The 22,084-nt window shown below is 34.3% G+C and overlaps 1 protein-coding gene across 2 annotated transcripts in view; it reads left to right on the top strand.

The window, feature by feature from the left end:
• LOC123718050 (bromodomain-containing protein 4-like) overlaps positions 1–22,084 on the top strand; it is a 49,851-nt gene that overhangs the window by 18,431 nt on the left and 9,336 nt on the right. Inside the window, exon 4 of one of the 2 annotated variants that reach the window (XM_045674414.1) lies at positions 21,468–21,663. In XM_045674414.1, coding sequence (XP_045530370.1) covers positions 21,468–21,663 — 196 coding nt within the window. Of the gene's footprint in view, positions 1–21,467; positions 21,673–22,084 lie in introns of both variants that reach the window. The other variant, XM_045674413.1, reaches the window with a different exon arrangement.

Here is a 22,084-nt window from a genome sequence, read left to right as displayed (position 1 = left end):
AATAGACATACGTCTGGCCAAATTTAAGAAAGTTATATATATATATGAGACGTAGATATATAAATAATTACGTGTTTGTGTGTTGTTTTTCCTCAAAATAAAATAATTTAAACCTGGTTTCGCGATAAAATGTCTGATTTGATTGATAATTGTGATAATAAGACGACTTAGTTGTTAAAAACATTGATAAAACAGTATCGTAAATAGTTATTGAATTTGCTCGCAGCGTAAATGATTTATTTTTCATAAATGTAAATAAATGGTAAATAAAAAATAAATGATAAATTTCAGTCAATTTACATAAAACCTTAAACAATTATATACCTAAACCTTTCTTAGAAATCAGACTATTTGTTCGTCAAAACTATCTTAAAATTCGTCCAGTAGTTTTTGAGTAAATCGGGTTCGTGTCAGACGTGGGCATTCGCACGAATAAAGCGACCCGTATTGTATTAAGATTTTTTTCATTAATGAGCGCTGCCAAATTTTTCCTGGAGAAATGGTTTGACGGCTATTGAAACTAGATTTGTTTGACGATCTTGAATACGACTATACTGATGATCCGACACTAATTTTTAGTAAAACATTTATAATAAAGCGACTCCATTTTATTATTGTTCTGTTCAGTAATTATTTATGAACATAGCACAGGGCTGCCAATTCACTACAGGGTTGTCAGTTTAGCAAATTTATTTTAGTATTTGTAAAACAATACTATTGTCAATAATAATTCAATATCGCCTTGGTCATATCAAGTTTGTTAATGTTGAACATAGATGGCGCATTTATCAATTATTAATATAAAATAAATTCAGTAGACATTTTTCATAGATCGTTTCTTTTATTTAAAACACATACATAACATACACACATACACACTATATACTGCTGATTCAATTTTATTTATCAAATAGAAAATTTATTGATATATCGTTTGCATTTAAGATATTTACCAATCAGGTTGATTGGTTATTTCTATAGATTTTTTTTTCATATCTCATCGTGATTAATTAACAGTGATAATAGACAACATATATCTTTCATCAAGATTTTTGCTTTTGTTTTATACGAGCATGTAAATTAGTTTATATTGAATATACTGAAACTCTCCTAGGAATCAGATAAGTGAAAACTGTATAAAAATCCGTTCAGAATAACGCGTTTATAAATAAATGCGTAGCACTTCAGATATTGTCTCAATAATGTTCAAAATAAAATGTAGAGTTTGACACCTGTCACACGTTTATCGAACAAACTTTCAAACAAAAAAAAATGTTTTTGATATAGTTTGTATATTCAGATTTTATGACTAATTTATGGTTGACATCGAATGGGACATGACGTCACCAATATGGTCAACTATGGTTATAGTGATATTTGTTAATATGTTTTGTCTTTCTCGCTTTCGTATAAATGAGCGGGACAAAACACAACGTTTAATGTAGATGCAAAAATTTAATTTTACTTCAAAAAGGAATATTTTAGTAAATTTGTCAGCTGCCTGCAAATTCCTTTATATTACTAACCGATATACGTTTACACGTTTACGTTGATACTAAACTGATTTTGCAAAGAGTCATTAACTATTTTACGCGCTATATTTTTATAACAAAATTAAAACATCATTATTAAATGTCAAACAATAGAAGTTCCTAATTCAAATGTATTGATAGATTAGCTACAATATTAGATTATAATCTGCTGAACAAAACGTCACCGAGCCAACCCTACCAAAGCTAAATTTATATCAAACAAATTGCGACTTTATCGCCCTGTCATAAAGTTCGAATTTCAAATTCACATTTTACAGATTCAACTCACGCTCGACCTGCGAGATTATTCCATTTTTGAAATGTTCTAAATTTTGGTGTGTTTAAATTAAATTCAACTTTATACCAATGTATTATAGTCTGATATCGATTGAGTAGTGGTTCAATGTGTGCGTGACCATAAAATTTGTGCTGTGTGCGTATATTAAAGGTTGGTTGCGTGCTTGGAACAGGATTGCAACTTTTTAAATGAAATATTATTTTACTTAATCTTATATAATTAATGTTTTTGTTAAATTAATGTGTAGAGGGGCTATATTAGTAGATTTTTATTTAATAATGAGCTTATTGAAGTCCCTGAAACTAAGCAAACAAACTAGTAGGTCAAGTCGATTTTTTTTTATTTGTTGGAAAGAGATCCCAAGTCCTTTATTTTATAATCAACTTTTAAGCCTCAACTGAATTATATTAATTTTATTATAAATATATCATAGTAATATATAAAGCGTTAAATAAAAAAAGTCAGATAAATGTATTTACCATGAAATTACAGGTATTAAATAGAAATTTACCGTTGTATATACCGATTCTTAAAAAGCCGGCGACGCACTCGCTTTCAACAGTGTGCGGCAATATGCTAACAACAGACGAGTCTCATGTGTTGTGTTCTATAAAAATATGTAGATTTCTATAATCTATAGGTTGCGAGTTGCAACTTTTTTCCCTGGCGGCGCATAAATATCAACAATGGAAGGTAATTTCTTCGAACACTAGATATGCACCTGGCTTTTCTTATATAAGTGTATTCTCAATTTTCAGAAAATAATTGACGCTATTTAAGCGCGAAATCGGAAGACGCCATTTTGTCTCGTGTCAATTGTCAATATAGGCTATATTTATTTCCCAAATATTTAAAACAAATATGTACCTACAAATTACGGCCACAATGACGATGACGTCACACTTTAGAACTAAGTATTTTCTGCTGTGCATATACATATTATTAACTTCCTCGACCTTAGACCCAGTCACGGCTGCCAGCTACTAGTAGATCCACTGTCTCCTTGTGCGCTGCAGACCCTATCTAAGGCTAAATAACCCTCCCCCATACTGGCCCATACTGGCCGAAGGGGGCATATGCCCCGTCATACCCCTCGCGAAGGAGGGTGCAATAGATGACTCTAGCGCCAGTCAGTGGTGAGACTGCGGATCCCTTTAGAACCACTCCGCAGCTGGAATATACTAGTGTTACCATAAGTAGCTTACAAATGATGTATGTATGTTTCATAGACAATTTTCAAAATAAATAAACAAAATAAACAGTTTTATCCATCCACTAAAAAGCGTGTATCTCAAAAACCACTTAACCGAATTCGATGAAACTTTAACGTCATTTATTTGAAAATTTTATATTATTGAAGTCAGTTTAGTTAAATAATACACATTAAATATAAAGAGACTTAATAATAATGAAAATAATTACACATAATATGTAAAAATTTGCAGTCCACGTCATGTTGCGTTGTGGTATGTATTGAGGTATGTTGCTTACACAAATCTCCTATAACATTTTGACAATTGACACAAGACTAAATCGCGTCTTCCATTTCGTGCCTTTTTGTATGTCATTGGAATTTTTATTAAACAAAGGCCGTTTTATTAATTAATTAATAATGACAAATTAAACGCTCCTAGCGTTACTTACACAATATTGCTTCAATGTTTTTAACTACCAATAATTAAAAAAAGCAAATAAAAAAATATAACAGTTGCATACATCAGAGCGACAACCCTTCTATAACGAGGGGGACGGAATTAAGCGTGCGAGGGAGACAGATATAATCTTTGCGCTAAAAAGGGATGGAGCTGATTTTATTGCTATATTTAAAAATGTTGCGGATTTTTTAAAATTTCTTCTATAGGAGTGTAATTTGTGGATAATGATATATTTTGCCCTAAGCCGTAAATGAAAAACGTCTCCCCAAACCTTATTAACGAATTGTACTCTTCTAAAGTATTATCTATGTCTTATGTTTTGACGCTGTGGTGACACTGGGATAGAGTATAATATTTAAGATAGATAATATGTTCAATACATATGAAGACGCGTGTGAACATTAAAATTGTCAATTTATATTAGTGTAAACATTTGCACCATTTCCGGTTCGTGTGTCAAAGTCAAAATTGAAAATTGTCATCGTTCTTTGGACTGACACTGATTTAGTGCAAACATTGACAGATGGCTTACTTTTGACTTAATGTCCTATAACCCCTAGATGGGACAGAGGGCGTCCACAGTGAGTCTCCATCGCGTTCGGTCTTGAGCCTCGTGTTCCACCTACCTCCAAATCTTTCCGGCTCTCATGGCTTCATCTGCAACTATACGACACCAGGTTTCCTTGCGGATTCTTATCAAGAGCCTGCTTGGGGATGTGGTTGGAATCTCTTGGGAGTGTATGACCTATCCATTTCCACTTGCGTCGCTTGATCTGCTGGCTGCAGACAGTTGACAGATATCTTTACGTGAGTTTGAGTTTCGTTTGTATATAAAATTGAATTAATTTAAACAAAAATGAAAATTAGTCATGAATATTGAAAAAATAATAATTATATACCGACTCATTGTTTTTTCCGTTCCGTTGTAAAAAATGAGCGCACACTCAGGCATTCAGGGCTGTCAATGCAATAAAATAATAAATAAAAAATCGATATTTCTAATCTATTTATAATCTATGAAATAATATCCCTACAATGTCTTTATACATCTCATTAGTCTGTATTCGTCTATCAAGCACTTTAAGTGAGCTTCGTGCTCTTTTGGACTACAAAAAGCTATTGTTGAGGCGCAGCAGCCTTTTGGGGAATGGTCTGCCTTTTAATAAACAATAAATTTAATAAAATTAAGGTGTAACGGACTTACTACTGAACGAGAGAGAGAGATCTTTTCCACACAACCAAGGTGTATTAAATTGCTTATTTAAATGTACAGCATTTGGGATCTATTAGCCTTGATTGTTAAGTAGTTTTCGCACATTGTGCCCTCATTCATATCCACAGGCTACAGGTGCCGCACCATGACCTGGAGCCTAGCCCAATGAATAACGTTCCACTAATTCAACTTTTCCCCTACGGTATAAATGGATTCGGATTAGGCTAAAAAGACCGCCTTCAGGGGGGAAGTACTTCGCTCCTCCAGAGAGCTTCTGTCTTACCATTCAGGCGATTGACCACCCTGCGACGGCCCAAGCTGTGGTCCGACTTTCATGACACGCCCTTGCGCTTGCCGCGAGACCAACACTAGATAAAAAATTAAGTTATTTCGCTCGACTATATATTAAAGTTAGGATTATATAAGTACTTCCAGAATTTTCACGTTATATGTTTCATAAAAAAATATATTTTATTAACAATGTAAGTTTTGGACAGCCCTGTGCCCTCGAGTTTCGCTTTACTTAGCATGCTCTGTGGCAATATCGGTGCAACTGAATATTTTTGTTTTGTTTTTATTTTATTGTTAATAATTTAAATAAATTTTTGAGTGTTTTTATGTTCTCAGAGTATGTTGGTAAAGTTTATTCGACGGGTAACGAACGGCTAAGTAAACATATTATTTTCGTTTTTAAATACCATTTCTATTAAATGTTGTTTCTTCATATTGCCTACGATCTTGCCGTAATGATAAACAATACTTTGATTTGCATAGTCTAATTGATATTTATACATAAATACCACGAAGACGATCTTTAAAACATATAAAAACATTTTGCAATACCCTTCACACAATTAAACCTTGTTATATAACTAATAATATAAAATTTATGAAGAATAAAACTCAGTGGCGCAGTTTCCCGCTGCGTCCAATAATGTTTCGTAAGCAAAATTGTGTAGCGCGACCAGCAAGACTTGATAGTTTTTTTTAGTGTTCTAACCCCGATTTTTATGTCGACTATTGTATTTGTTAAATAGATTTATATTTAAATCATAAATGGGGCTTGGGGCGACCATCTTTGTGTTTTATTGTTTAACGGAAATTAAAACTGAATAAATTAATTAAAAAATATAAAATCTTTAATTAAATAAATATGTATAAAGGTCGTTCACCTTGAGTACTTGCGTGACAACATTATCATTAAAATATGGCTTTTCCTACTGGCTCAGTGGTTATGAGCTAAGAGGTACTGGATTCATTTACATAACTACTTTAACCGATTTCAAAAGGACCGGTGTCTCCAAATGTCCAAGACTATTCCTCTTCAAAGTTGAACGCTGTCAAAATTTCATCAAAATCGGTTGAGCCTTTTTCATTTATATAGGGACGCCCCCGTTTTAGTGGGTATGTTACTGGCCTATAAGGTCGACACATTTGGACCGTATTGTTGAGTGTCTTTATACATACAAATATATAAATTAGTAAACTTTTTGTTGATATCTCTGGATCTACTGAATCGATTTCGAAAATTCTTTCACCAATACAAAGCCAAGTTATTTCTGAATAACGGAAATGAAAACTTTTTTTACAAACGCAGTCTTAAAGAGAGATTTTAAAAAAGAAAGTAGAGTTTGATAATGCGTACAAAAGATCTATATTATATACAAATAAAATGTATCGTCTCATATGAATGTAATTTACTCGAATACTAGCGAACGGATTTTTATATAGTTTACACAAATAGATAGCCTGATACCTAAGGAAGGTTTCGATATATAGTATATATATATAGTTTAGTATTTTATCTAATTTTACTGTAATATAACTATTATTGAAACATCTTAACAATTGGCGAAATACAAGAAACTAATATTGGAATATTTATCGCTTAACGTGTCGTTAATCAAACGATTCGTAACTTTTAGATATATATAGGGTCTATGTTAAGGATAAAAAAATTACATCAATGGCGCTACAACCTTTTTAGGTCTGGGCCTCAGATTTCTGTATCTGTTTCATGATCATTTGTTAATGGAATAGGCAAGTAGGTGATCAGCCTTCTGTGTCTGACGCACACCATCGACTTTTTGGGTCTAAGGCAAGCCGGTTTCCTCACGATGTTTTACTTCACCGTTTTAGCTATTGTTAAATGCGCACATAGAAAGAAAATCCATTGGTGCACAGCCGGGGATCGAACCTACGACCTCAGAGATGAGAGACCTCTGGGTTGCAAAAAAATTAAATTTTCGAGAATATCGTTTCATACAAACAAAACATACTCAAAAACCTATTACTATTTCCATTATAGAAAAAATATGTAACCCCTTTTTGGCAGTCGGTTAACACACACAAGGATCGTCACATTTAACTCGCGTTATCGATTCCCTACTAATAATAGAAGTGTATTAATTCTCCGTCCAAGTCATGAGAGGAGCGACTTTGAATTTTTTGACAGATTTTTTATTTTAAATATAAAGTATAATCTATATCGGTATTTCAGATAATGTAACATATACAAGAAGAAATATGTAACAGATTTAGATGAACTTTAATATAGTTTTTTTTTTATGTAGCAATCGGGCAGGAGGCTCACCTGATGTTAAGTAATAGTAAGTAAGTAACCGCCCATAAATCATCTCAATGCCAAAACGCGCGAGTACGCTGCCGGCCTAAATTTTAAACAATGTCAATCTAACGTGTAGCTTAAATGACTGACTGTTGAATAATTATGGTTGCCTGGAAGAGATCGCTTAATAAAGCCGTTACGGAATGTATTTTGTATGTTTAGTGTGGATATTATTTTTTTAATTTGTATCAAAATCTTAAATGGCCGATATGGACAATATGAGTGGATGCGTTGCCGGCTTTTAAAGGTCGTATCTTCCAGGAAAAGCTATATTTATTCTAAATACAGCATATAATAATTAAAACCACATGGAGGTCTTTCAATGTAAAACTTAAAAGCCGGCAACGCATCCACTAATACTGTCCACAGCTTTTAAGCTATACAAGTAACATTCACATAAAGTTCAAAATCGCTGCCGCTTATGACTCAATCGCAATCCGGTTTAAAGCAGTATGAACAGGATTAATGCCCGCCCAGTTGATTTAACTGGGCTCAATATTTGGAGTTTACGTTTTAAACAAAAGTGAGTTTGACAAGGTTCCATAAATGTATTACGCTAATTTAACTAAATAATTAGTATTTAGATTAATTTTGTTAATTATATAGTATTTATTTATCTCTAAAATATAACTATACAGTATTTACTATATATATTGAAAAAGTGTGGTCCCTGTGCTGTACCCTTCGGCAGCATTTCATCTCTGTATTGCTATACTTATTCGTTTAAGAAAGCACCAGCTCACCACTAGTACCAGAAAACTTTAATCTTTAATAAGCGCCTTGCACTTGAACCCCACAGTTTCTTCAAATGGAACAAAATCAAAACTAAAGCAATTTAAAAATGCTCCCTGTGGCATACCCGTTAATGCTGGCATTTACTCGCTGTATTGCGATGTTTATTTGTTGAAAGCACCTCTGGGGTCAGAAATAGTAGGCGTCAACTTAAAATTGAGATCAAATACTCAATTTTATCAAATCAATAATTTTGTCGCACGCCATCTTGTCTATGTCCCGCAGTTTCAAATATTAAATCTACTAAGAGTAGTGTTGCCATGACTTAAGCGTTCGAGTGGCTGTCCTACGGAGTTTCTATGAGCGCAAATCATCTTGAGGGCTTTAGACCGAAAGAGTCGATGCGTGTCAAACAGGAGGCTGATGAACTTGCCTGTTAGGTTGACATTGAAAAATAGATACAGATATCTGAGACCTTAATACGCTGTAGCGATACGGAATTTTTTATCTACTAAACGTTAAATGACGTGAAAAATTAATTCAAATGGCAAATGTTTGAAAATTTGAAAATTTTCCTACAGATCATGAATAATTTTGCTTAATAATTGAACACGGCCTCTTAAATCTAAGAGCTTAGGTCCATCATGAGAACACACCAACACAGCCGAATTAGGTATTACTTAGTTAAAGGAATATAACATTGTTTTTGCTTATTTTCTTTCGTAAAGGTTTGAACTGTTTTGTGTTACATCTTTAGTATTGTTTTTGTTATATATTATGTTAGATGTTACATTGAGTGCTGTCATATCTTCATACATAATGGTCTTGATGTTAGGTTTAAGCGTGGCCTAGACACATTAAAAAAGTGAAAAAAAGTCTCTCTAAACAAACCCTTCACAATCTCTAGTCAATAACAAAAAATAGCGATTTCCTAATCTACGAAATTCTACGTTATTAATAAGCTAAGTAAACAATGTTTTGAATCTTATTGTAATGGCATAAGGTTGAATTCGTTGTGGATATTTGCGAATGGACTTCGGACGTTTTATGTGAAAACTTTAAACTGTGTACTGCGATAGAACGCCTTTGATATATTAATTAAATAGTTATTACTGTTAGAGCTAAATTGGCATACCTGAGGTCTTAGGTTCGAATGCACTATTTGCGCATTTATCAGTCGCTAGTACGACGGAAAAATCGTGAGTTAACCGGCTTTAGGCCCAAAACGACGTGTGACAAGCGCGGGAGGCTGATGAACTTGTCTATTAGATTGACATATCATGAAACAGATACAAAAATCTGAGGCCCAGACGTAAAAAGGTTGTAGCGCCACTAATTTGTTTCTATTTCCTAATCTAGTTTATTTTTACTGTATTATTTATTTTCTCTTTTGCAATGTTTCACACATGTACACATTCATGTGTTTAGTATTCTCTGTAAGTATGTATATGTTTCGTTAGTTTGCGCTTTAAAATAAATATTAATCAAAATACCTAACTACGTTGCAATAAAATACGAATCGTATTCTTTACTACTGTTGATTACGATATAAAATGATGATGATGTCAAAACAAGTGTATTCTTATCTTCGAAAGAATGTTACGTTAATGCGACAAGGTTCCATCGTATTATCGATTTGCAATACGAAATTTTCAATTTTTTTTTCATAATAATTTTGGACTAAACAATATTAATGATAAGATATCGTATCATTAGATAATATATAATGGTTTTTTTGTGTGTATAAACAAAGTTTTAATAATCTCTATCAATTCTTTAAAGGCCGGCAACGCACTATGAATTCTTAAAAAGCCGGCATCGCACTAACAATTCTTCAAAATCCGTCAACGTTCTTTTCAATTCTTAAAAGGCCGACAACGCCTTACCAATCCTTACGTCAGTGGCATCTGGCATAAATGTAGATTTCAAAATCCGTGATCATTGTTTGTATGAAGAATCTATGAACAAACATTTGGTTGTCTGTAAAGTCGGTTTACGTGATAACGTCGTAAGAAAATATTGGAGAAAAATTGCATATTTTCAAATAATCATTTTCATTTAGCAAGGAAGTAGTTAAATAAAGAAATAAAAATAATAATCAAAGAGTAAATATATGAGATTATATCGCTAATCAAGTTCTTAAAATACAAAATTTTCGGAACTGAGTCCGCTCCGTTTCTATGAGATATTATAGAACTCTTGTTCTATACTCTCTTCTTCTGTGTTGTTGGTTTTGGAAACGAATTAAAAAGTCATTTTTGTAATGTAAACTGTAACTCGATTTATCGATCCACGCTACAGAAGTGAAGGAACACAGCTAGAACTGCTTCGTGTAGTCTGATTTTAAAAACATCGAAAAGTTAAAAAAAACTAACAAAATTATCGAAAAATTATTAAATATCAAAATGTCCCGATCGTAGTAGTCGACCCAACTCTCATCTTTCACTGCTTAGCAGGGACGGACTCGATATTATATTTCAAATTATTAATAACATAATTACGGTTATCTGAACCTGGCTCAATCTGTTTACATTTTATTTTATTTGTTTATGATATGATTTAGATGATATTTTTATATTTATTAGATTATATTTTTTTATTGTTAAGTCCTTTGTCCCCCAAGTGGGGCAAAGGGCAGCGAAGAAAACCGGCCTGGTCGGTCCTGGGTAGCTCTTCACTCCACGTCATTCCAACTTCCCTCGCCTTTGCAATGATTGCATTGGCAGTTCTGTTTTGTGTGGCAACATTGCCTTTTGCCTTCAGGGTTCCAGTTGAGGGCGCGCTTGGTAATGTGACTTGGATTCCTCCGGAGCGGTGGCCCACCTATTTTGACTTGGCAATTGCATAACACAAATAAACACACACCTTTTAAAATTTACTATCTCTATCATATATAAAATTGTTCTATTTATCTATTGCTATGTAAAAGTATTTATATGTAACCGCGGTATATATTAAATGTAACAACATATATCTCAAGCGTCAGGTTCACGTAATTCCAATTTGAACCCAAAACCCTTTCTTTGATTCCTTCCAAACGGTTTAAATGCATATAATTACCTCATTAACATGCAGACTGACACAGTATCAATTACGTAATAGGGTTTCGTGGGTCGATTACATTTTTAGTTATATATGTTTATATGTAGTCATAAGCTGTTGTCATTTTTTAAATAGGGAGCGTTCAAGTATTATTAACTAAAATCTGTATTGCATATAATAAAAATGTTTGCGTGTACTAGTGTACACACGTAAGAAGTGAAACTTCTTTATGACCTTATTTTTCGAAAAATGATCTATTATATGCAACTTTACAGAAATTGGTTGAATAAATTAAAATTTGATAAAGTTTAACAAAAGGCTTTTATTATCAGAGACATGAATACAAATAATACAATTATTTCATTTTACCTTAATGCTACTAAGATTATTACAGGATTTCATTAATTGTAATAGAATTATTACTATCATTGTTATCGTTATTATATATTATTGTTATTAATAGCTTTGAATCTCTTCGAATCAACCGTGGTGGTGGTGGTGGGACAAGAAAAAGATGGCGCTTAAACCAAAAAATGTGACGCGTAACCGAAAAATGTGACGGTAATTTTTTTTCCAACGCCGATAAAGAAGTTTCACTTCAAGAATACAATATTAATGACTACTATCATGTTATATAACCCTCCAAATTCGTTACGTAGTATCCGACCGTGCATGACCTATGACTATGATGAATAATTGCAGTTCATCAGTTATCAGTTTAATAAAATTTTGAAATTTGTGAATCAGACTCTCTCTCGTCTCTTTTAAAACAAAGACAGAAAATAAAACCCATCAGACATCATGACAATTATTTTGTTTTTCACGAACTAAATATTTTAATAAAATATTCAAATTGGCAGTCCAGTCCATCTCTGTCTTCCCCTCCCGCACCTCATTTCGTGTTATTGAGAATTTATGTCCCTAAAGCTGTGTTCACAATGCTATTGTTAATTTTTTATTGTATAATTTTATTTGTTACCGATTATTACGTGAGCCCGTCCCGGCTTTGACTAGATCTTTAATTTTGATATATTATGGTAACATATATATATAGCTGTGAAATGTGTATTAAAATTTATATGTTATTAATGTCAGGAGTTTCTTTATTGTATATGTAGGTATGTTAGCAAGCGGCTGACACCTAAAACCCTTACAACCCAACGGCTCCCTAAGCCCTACAGATGTACTTGACACAAAAGACCTACCAGTAGGATCAGAGGTTCAAGGTGGTGGGATTATCTCAAAGCTATCAGACATTGATGATAATTGGTTTGAGTCTTCGTCACTTTGAGAAGAAGTGAGAAATTAGAAATACAGATCAAAACTCGTGAGCTGTTGATCTAATTGAACAATCACTGTCGGCAGTTGGTTGAATGTTCAAATGAAATCTGAACAGATTATATTTCTGTTATAACGAAAACTGTATAGAACGAATGAGACTTGAAGGAAGGCTTGGGAAGAAGCTAGGCTGGCTTAATTAGCCAGGATTTTACGCACAATGGGTGTCTCGGTTCTGAAATTGAGTCCACACTATAAAATCTTTACTGGCCACTGTCATGTTCCAGTAATGGAGAAGCTCTGTGAGAACACATCTTTGAGGGCGTTAAGACCGAAAACCACTCAATAAAAGACAAATTTCTTAAAGAACTTTCCCCCTAACCGAGCAGTGGCCGACTGGAATAGGTTTCTGGAATAATAATAGTAGTAATATATTATTACATTCTAGACATTCGTCATTACCGCCGTAATGTGAGGTTAGTGTATCGTCCGTAATTATGTTTAAACAGTGAAACACGCTTTTGCTCTTCAGTCTAATGAATGAATTACTGTATTTTAAGTTATTTTTTTATCTTTTTACACTAAATTCATAACTATGTTTAAATCGTAGGAAAAATTGAGCTTTTGATATATCTGTTTGTATATGTACTTGGTATTCTAGTAATAACAGCCTTCCTTCTTTTCGCCAGCAAGCGATATAAGATAGTGATGAAATAATTCTATAGCATTTATTTACGATAAATTAATCTTCACTAGTCAATATAAGATGTGTCCCAAACTTATGACCGCTAATAGTATTGACTTTGTATTTTTAATATGTGCACGCGCCTTTACGTCAGGGGCGATGCACTCGCTAGACCCGAAGCGCTATCATTTGTATGTGTGTGTCACGACAAATACAGGATGCTCTGATTTGGTGATTACTTTTTTTATTACAATTTCGTTACATTATTTCTTAAGCAGCCTTATCGCTTACAAGCGACCTCTTCCAGCCGACTCTAGTAAGGTAAAAAATATAGTACATAAATTATCGAAAATAAAATTACAACTAAAAGTATGAAGGCACAGTTTAAACAGATACCCTGTGTTATACGCATCCTATTCGAATATAACCCTCTTAGTGGCCACCATCGAACCATTCAGCATTCAGGTGGTGGACGTACAAGTACAACTGCTTTTCGTATTCCGGGTTTCCGGATTACTTAGAGTCCTTCAAGACAAGAGCATAACAATTCTTAAAGGGCCAGCAAGTTCCAGCCAACCACTTACTCATATACAGCCCTGGTAGACTAACCAACGAAAACAATTTTATTAGTAGTTAGGAGGCTCTGTTCTTAAATGATACATGCTCTGACACAGTGACACGCTTAATGCCAGAAGGCTCGGAACTGGTATGCTCTTTTCTTGAAGGACCCTAAGTCGAAATGGTTCGGAAATACTTCAGTGGGCAGCTGGTTCCAAAGTCTATACTCTGAATTACTGAGTCAACATTTTCGTGTGTATATCGGTACATACACACAAATATACAGTATTTACAATTTTCTTAACCTACATAGTAATCATAAAAATATATTTTATAATGAAAACAAAATTAAAACAAATTTTAAAAGTTCTCCGTGGCAGTGTACCTTTAACGCTGGCAGCATTTCCTCGCTGTATTGCGATACTTATTCCTTGAGCGAGGAAAGCACCAGCTCTGGCGCCACCGATACTATCTACCAGGAGCCAACTTAAATCTTTAATTAGTGCCACTGCACTTGAAGAGTCTCTACTCCAAAGGTAACGAATCGAAGTTGGAGAAACACTTATCTTTGATCCGTTTATTATTTTCCGTCTACATACTACAATTAGAACTTGTATATATATCTGCTGTGCCATGTTTATTGATAAATAAATATATAATGTATTAAAAATGGCCTTGGAATATGTGAAAACACCTTGTATGTATTCGAAGGAAACGCACACTAATGCAAACTATTTGGGGTGACGCACACATAAAAGTAACTTACAATTACAAATTTAATTAATTTGTCCAATAAGTATGAAGAAAATGATCCAATGACGGGTTCTCGGACTCTGCATTTTCTTGGATATAATAGGCAAGTAGGTTTCATAAATGTCAAAAGTAATATATTTCTTCAGGAGCCCGGACTAAGCTTGCTGCATCTTACTCATCTTAAAAAATCAGTTGAGTAGCTGATGAGTTTATGTTCCTTAATTCAATAGCAATTTTTCGTGACTATGACCTGGTATAAATGGAAGCGTATTGGAATGGAAAGACCGAACGAAAGAACGATAATATGTGATTGTTATTTGGACAATTCGATACAAAAGAGTTGAACAAAAGTAACTTTTTGAGAATCGATCATTCTGTTATAGTTTGAAAGCGAAACTGTCAAATTTTTCAGTCGCGAGGTCATGATATACTAATCTACACAAATATTTTAAAGAGAAAAGATTTGATTGTTTGCATTAAATAGAGTCCAGGACAGGAGAAATCTTTTCAAAACCCTACGTTATCCCTGATCAACATTTTTTTTGTTTGGACCACAAAATGAGGACAAAAACATGACAGAAATTGACGTACATACAAAATTGTAGAAAAACGGTCCGTCCATAGGACACAAGCATGTCATCAATCATGGAACATTACGTTCCAGCCTTATTTAAGAGTTTCTCTCTTCAGTCGGCAGCTCATTGTATGAGCGTCGCAATCAGCAAGGAAACATCTCCAGTGGTCTCAGCTTCCACTTCTGTCCAGCGCATCTTATAGCATCGCATAGTTTTGAGGACGATAAGTCTTTCACTTGATCGTTCCATCTGGTTGGTGAACGGCCACGTGATTTGCACAATCAGTTTCTCCAAGTTCTCATCGCCGTGCATTGTATGGCCGAACGCCTTCAATTCGCCGGCATATGGTTCACGAAGTCCATATGCGGACTTGGGTCCAGATTGTCTAACCTGATTTACTAAAAAGGATTTTTAACATAAAGTGTCCAATAACTACTTACTCAAGGGGAAGACATTCCGCTCTTGTATTCCTTTCACTTACCACAGTTTAACCTGGTGTAACTAAGGCCGTGGTGTCAAGACAGCCTCGACATCCACGGGAGCCTTTGTTCGTGGGCTCCGGCAATCCTTTAATTATTGTGGCGATGTCATCTTCATTAAGGTGGTAAGGCGAATGTACCAGGAAGCTTTGCCTACTCCCCTGAGCACTCTGTGTTGTAATGGTTGGATTATTTTGATGTAGCTCGTGGTACCTGATGATAAGCAATAGTAGAGTTCTGTGTCAATAGAGTTCTGTATGAAATTAAAATAGTGTAACCTAAGTGAAATCCAATAAAGATTACTAAACCGCGTACGCTGCGGAAACTATTGACAATAGAGCAAAGTGATGTACTAGTTTTCGTAATGTCTAACATGCATTCAATATTTGCGGAGAAAATCTTTAGACTAGAACATCATGATACGACGGAAATATATTTAAGTTTAGTTTCAGTTGAAGGGTTTTACTTTTAAATTAAATTGTTTAACTAAATATAACTATAACTAACTATTGTTTGAACCTAATGAAAACAAGATGGCGGCTGTAATCTGTGTACAGTAATCACCCTGTAACTAAACTAAAAGGGCCTCGCCCTTTTAGTTTAGTTAGTTTTTAACATGAATTTAATAAAGTTATTTTGTGTAATTTTATATAACACAACTGAAACAGATGCAAAGGTATAACTAATTTTGGACTTGACAATTCATTAAAATTTTCTCAATTCAGAAATCTTGAGAGATCTTCGCGTTATATAGAAGAATATAACATTGATAACGCGCCTATAAAGAAATGTTTTTGGAATTAAGATTACTTTTGTTATAGTTATGTATGTATTTGGGATTTATGGAGACAAAGTATTTATGAGTTTGTCAAAGCGTGGTTTAAAATTATTTTCCAGATTTTGCTAGTTATTTTGACTTAACATGTTATTATTGAAACTACAATTTGATAAATATATTTTATTTATTTATACGAGATCGCCGATTCTAGACCTAGATCTTGTAACTAATAATTTAACAAGCAACTCTTGTGAACTCAGCCAGTGTACATACAAATAGGTCTATCCCATTAGAAATTCTATTTATTATTTGTATTGCTCGCGTGAGTGGCGCTTCGCTAACCAAGTTGGAATGTGCGCGCGGTACATCCAAAACTTCCGCCTTTCCGTTCTTGCGGAGTGACAGTCACTCCATTATATGATGCTGAGCCCAATTCTTAGGTATCCTAAATAAGTACACTCACACAGCTCTGTTCTGAAGCGTAGCTGGTGTGGATATTGTTCAATTGGTCTCCTACAAAAACCTTTTTAATCTTTCTCGTCTAAATTATCGAAAAATTTATGCTTTTAGGTAAATTTTTTAGGTAATCCGCGAAATTGACGTGATTTTAAATAAATTTCTGTTACATTTTTTGTTAGATGATTGTTCATATTTCCCTTGAACATTGACCGACTGCTGACATGGATCACGTGGCTGTTCCAAATTTTAAAAGCTGAAGATGCGATACACTTCTGGCGAATATTGCTCTGTTTATCCTCTTAAGACTCATTGAAGCCCTTAATTATCGTGGTGATGCCCGACGTTTTTTATATATATAAATTTAAATACAAATTTCGCAGTCCACTGGCTGGCAAGCTGCATTAGTCCTTCGAGCCGGAATTAATAGAGATGTAAGACAAATACGGTATATCAAGACATTACACACACATTTATCGCATCTTCTGGGTGTGGTAATTCACCAGGTAGAGCCAGTACTCAGGGTCTCAGAAACCTGGACAATGGTTAAATTATTTCTAATAGACTGTGACTAATCTAAATACTTAAGACAAGCAGTCTATATATATTTCTTTATAAAATGCCGGCATAAATTGGAAGACCTATTCTGATTCCACTTCGAGATTTTCAATGCTAGATTCGATTGTCAATGTCATGTGATGTTGCAAATGTTAAGCGAATTTATTGATATTTGGCTTTAGTATATAACTGAATCATGGAACGTTCACACACGGATTGTATGAAATTTATTATATATGTTTTTGGGTTTGGGCTTCAGATTTCTGTATTTGTTTGATGATAATTTATCTTATAGACAAGTGACCTGCCTGTGGCTGGCACACGCTGTAGACTTTTTTGGTCTAAGGCAATTTCCTTGCGATATTTTCCTTCACCGTTTGAGCGAATCTTAAATGAACACATAGAAAGTCCATTGGTGCACAGACAGGGATCGACTCTACGACCTTAGGGATGAGAGTCGCATGCTGAAGCCAGTAGGCCATCACTGCTCTCAAAATTATCATAACGGTGCAATCCCAACAACCTCAAACTGAACACGACCTGCGAAATCCAGTACAATAAACTGCGATAGTTCAAATAGTAATAAAAAAATTACTAAAATATAAACTACTCGCTGCCCCCGCGAACTTCGTTTCTCGTTAATGTGGTTTTAGTTAGCCTTAATACCGTGACACGAAAGAATAATTTCTCTGTATTATCGTCACTATGATTTGAATCTGATTTACACTTCGGTCTAAGTAACACGTGGTTGGCTAATACCAAAAATTAAAGAAATAATTGAATTTCACGATATTTCGTTTACTGCAAAATAAATTTAATTGATACTTTAGCCTCAATAACACGTGGTAATCATGATATTGAATAGTAGCTTATATGACACGTTTGTCGGTTTACCATAGCAGTGCCATCTATTGATTACTCACTCAATCCAGTCGAAAAGTATCTTTTGGAGTTAACAGATAATTGTAACTGTCGATTAATTATAGACAAATAATTTGCAATAAAATATAATTCCCACTATAATTATAGATCTAAGCTATCCTATCTCTTAAGTTTGACCAGACTGCTCACGGTGTGCCAATTTAATTTAAAATCGGTTAAGTAGTTTAGGAGTCCATCGCGGACAAACATCGTGACAGGAGATTAAATATGTTACGATAAAAACATCATCCATATATATCTCCTGTTATAAAAATCTCGTACTAAAATTATGATGAAAAACATCGAGAAATTTCGTTTACCGGAATAACACCACCGGTTCGTTACTTATTTGAAAGCAATTTTAGTCCCCCTACATTTAGAATGGGACAGGGACGTACTGAAGAAGAAGAAGTGTCAAATCATTTGTTGTAGTGTGAAAAATGTATTCACAAAAAGTATACACTATCTTGACCAACCCAATACTAAACCAATGCGAAAATGTCAAAAAAAATTACATATTAAATTCATAATATATTTACATATCGCTATAGATACCGGCAAACTTATTGAGTATTAGACTAGGGAGGTGGGGAAAGTTTGCGCATCGTACACAGCGCGAGACACACGATCGACGCTTCACTCCGTCGTGATACCTAAAAATCGCTTCTGCGCAGGCAAGGATAATTGTTCAAGATGTTTGCCGGTATCTGTACTGTGCAATCACTTTGCGTATATATATACGTAAAGATGTTGATAGTGTTTCAGTAGGTAACGTCTTTGTTAACGAGGATCTCAGCAACTGACTGGTTATGGGCTTTGGTATGGCTTAGACTGTCGCAATATCCCCTGGGTACAAATAAACCCAGTTCTTGAAGTACATTTTTTTATTGGTTTCCTACGTTTCATTAAAATAATTGAATAAAAAGGATGTGAACGAAGTGTTTGCGTGATTGACAAGTGTGGACTTTTGCGTTATGTTTTTTAGAATATTTTTTTATGTTATGAAAGAATTTCAGTTATGGTGAAATAAACTTAGTATTGTCTTTTGTTAAAATAGCTTTTACACAATAAGAAAAACACTTTTTGAACAGATTATTTACATAATTCTAAATTTTAAATTTTTTCCGACGTTTCGCGTACTTTTCAGTGTGCGTGGTCACGGTGACCACAAGTTTTAATAATAATACATAGCTTTAATCCGTTCAAAAAGTGTTTTTCTTAATGAAATAAACTTTCTCAAATTGGGGTTTACTTTGTATTAAACGTACTGAATTATTTTACCAATATTTACGCACTATTTTCCATACTAGACGAACTATTTTGCATCGTGGCTCGTATGGTTATATAGTATAATGATTTAATTGTAATTAATATTTGTTTAGATAATTTAATTATGTTAATCAAAACGCCAATTAAAATGTTTACAATAACAATAATATTACAGACAATGTGTGTTAGTGGAGCGTGTGTGTTCAAATCGGCTTGATTCATGACATTAAATGTCTGATAGTGTTACAAGAGTATATTTTTTTAAAATATAGTTTAAATTTATCCTCAAATTTTATTTATTTTACCAAATTTCGTACAGCTACAATTGCGTTTTACTGTACTCCACTGAATTTTGGAAATAAATGCCTAAGGAATATTGTTGTAATCTAATAGTAAAATGATTTTAGAGTATTACAAACTAGTCCACATAGAAACTAAGGAATGTTATCAAACCGTCCCTGTTCTCCTCTTTCCCCCCTATTCCACCCCAAGCGAATAAATCCACAGGCCCGCACTCGAGTGAGATTTGCTGTTAATTAATTATTTACGAAGATAATTTGTCTTTGAGTTTTAAGTGTCACCTCTTGGTCGCAATAATTACAGAATTTCAACTCTCTCAATGTTTTTGATGCCAGGTTTTATAATTAGCATGTACCTTATAACGAGGGTTCGATTTCCGGGAAACTAGCGAACTGTGGAATCGACTCCCGGTTGGGATCAAATGAGTAATTCTTTCAAATTTAATTGAAAACTTTTTTCAACAAAATCCCCTAGATACAAGGGGTAATAAAAAAATTGAATCGTACATTATAGTAAAACTGCTTGCTAAGGCCTTTTATTATATATATTATAATAATAGAATATAAATGAATATTTAAACGACCCTAGTGCTTGGATAAATTGCTCCAGTATAAAGAGGTAACACGACTGAATCTAGCAGCTGCATTTCCAGACTCTGGCGCGATCGTCAACATCCACTACTGTTTTAATGTAAAGTGAGAGCAAACCGTGATGCATGTGGTATCAAATTATTTCGGTATAATTCGAATTATTATTATGCTCTTATGTAGCCAAGTTCACATTTCAAGGATCGTAATGCTCGCTTAAATGTCATTGCTTGTGGCGGCGTCCATGCGTCGGGTTGTCTCGCTCCCTAAAATATGGCGAGGGGGCCGATGTCTGGCCATGCGTGATACTCGTGAACTGGTCCTACTTGAATTCGTGTATGCGGTGATGTTAGTTATTTCGACTATGTATTTGCGTTGCCACGAGAATTGCTCCTATTTCACCATGCCTCCTGCTGGTGTTATGTGGAACATGATGTGATGGTTGCAGCTACTTACAAACGTTGTGTAATACAAAAAAAAAGGTGATTAAAAAGAGTGGCGGAGATTGTCAGTTCTTCTCTTCTGTTCTACGCCCTTGATTTGAGAACTGGCAGTAAATGTAAAATTAGAAGCATTTAATGTATATTTCTTTTTATTGACGTTCATAAGTGTACATTGTGTTACCTATATGAATAAATGATTTTTGACTTTGGTCTTCCATGAGAGATACGACCACAAATTACGACTCGTTTGCCCCGTATTTTATAATTATACTTAGAAGTTTTTATTACATGTGCCGGAAGCACTTTTGCAGGATATCTGTGTATACCTACACAGCTAGGTAATTAATAAGTAATTAAATTGTAATTAATCAATATATCTTATGAAAAAGTATTTGTTTTTTTGTTCCTGTTTAGTCTTGTCTTAATAAATGTGTATAACATCTATTTTTGCACTTCTTGCCTATCTTATGTAATTTAATACAACTTTTTTTTTCTTTACTCACAGTGGTTGCCTGGAAGAGATCGCTCGAAAGCGATAAGGCCGCCAGTTGCCCTCCTTTTAATTTCATTATGTTCAAGTTTTAATATTTTTTTTATACTGTAGTGTAACGAAGTGTAAATAAATAAAAAGAAAGTAATTAATTCATAATTAATAATTAAAAGATAATTAATATAATTACTAACTAAGATCTTTTGTCTCCGTTTATATAAAAGCATTTATAATTTCAGGACGAGGTCCTTGCGATCAATGAGAAGGTGGTACTTCGTGCTGAGGACCTACTCTCCTGGGTCTGTGATGGAGGAGGCTGGAGGTGGGGCATCCGGGCCGTTTGGAAGGAGGCTTGTGCCCCTCCTGCTGAGACTAAGCTGACATCTCCCCTACACCTTACAAAGCTGGATTTCAGCGATGTGGAGAAAGAGAAAAGTACTATGTGTAAGCTATATATATTTTGGATAGACTTGGCTAATTGTATCCATAGACATCGATGCCATGTTCACAATGAAAATTAAATAAACAAATCAGAGGCTCTACAACCTCTATAGATCTAGGACTCAGATTTGTTTCTGCTTCTCAATGTCAATCTAATCGACAAGTATAAACCTCCTGTGTCAAAGGCAAGCCGGTTTCGCGATGTTTTTCTACATCAGCGAATGTTAAATGCGCACATAGAATCGAACCTACGACTTCAGGGAAGGTCGTAGCTGCTGGTCTAATTTGCTTTTCAGCGGCATCCAGGATGAACAGAACTGCGCTGGGCACCATTGCCCAGCGCATTTTGGCGTCACCGGCCTCCTCATCAACGGCCTTTCGATGTGCGCATTTCATTCAAAGTCAAGGTAGAATA

Source organism: Pieris brassicae, chromosome 14, assembly GCF_905147105.1.
Source record: "Pieris brassicae chromosome 14, ilPieBrab1.1, whole genome shotgun sequence".
NCBI lineage: Eukaryota > Metazoa > Arthropoda > Insecta > Lepidoptera > Pieridae > Pieris > Pieris brassicae.
This window is presented reverse-complemented; position numbering and strand designations above follow the sequence as displayed.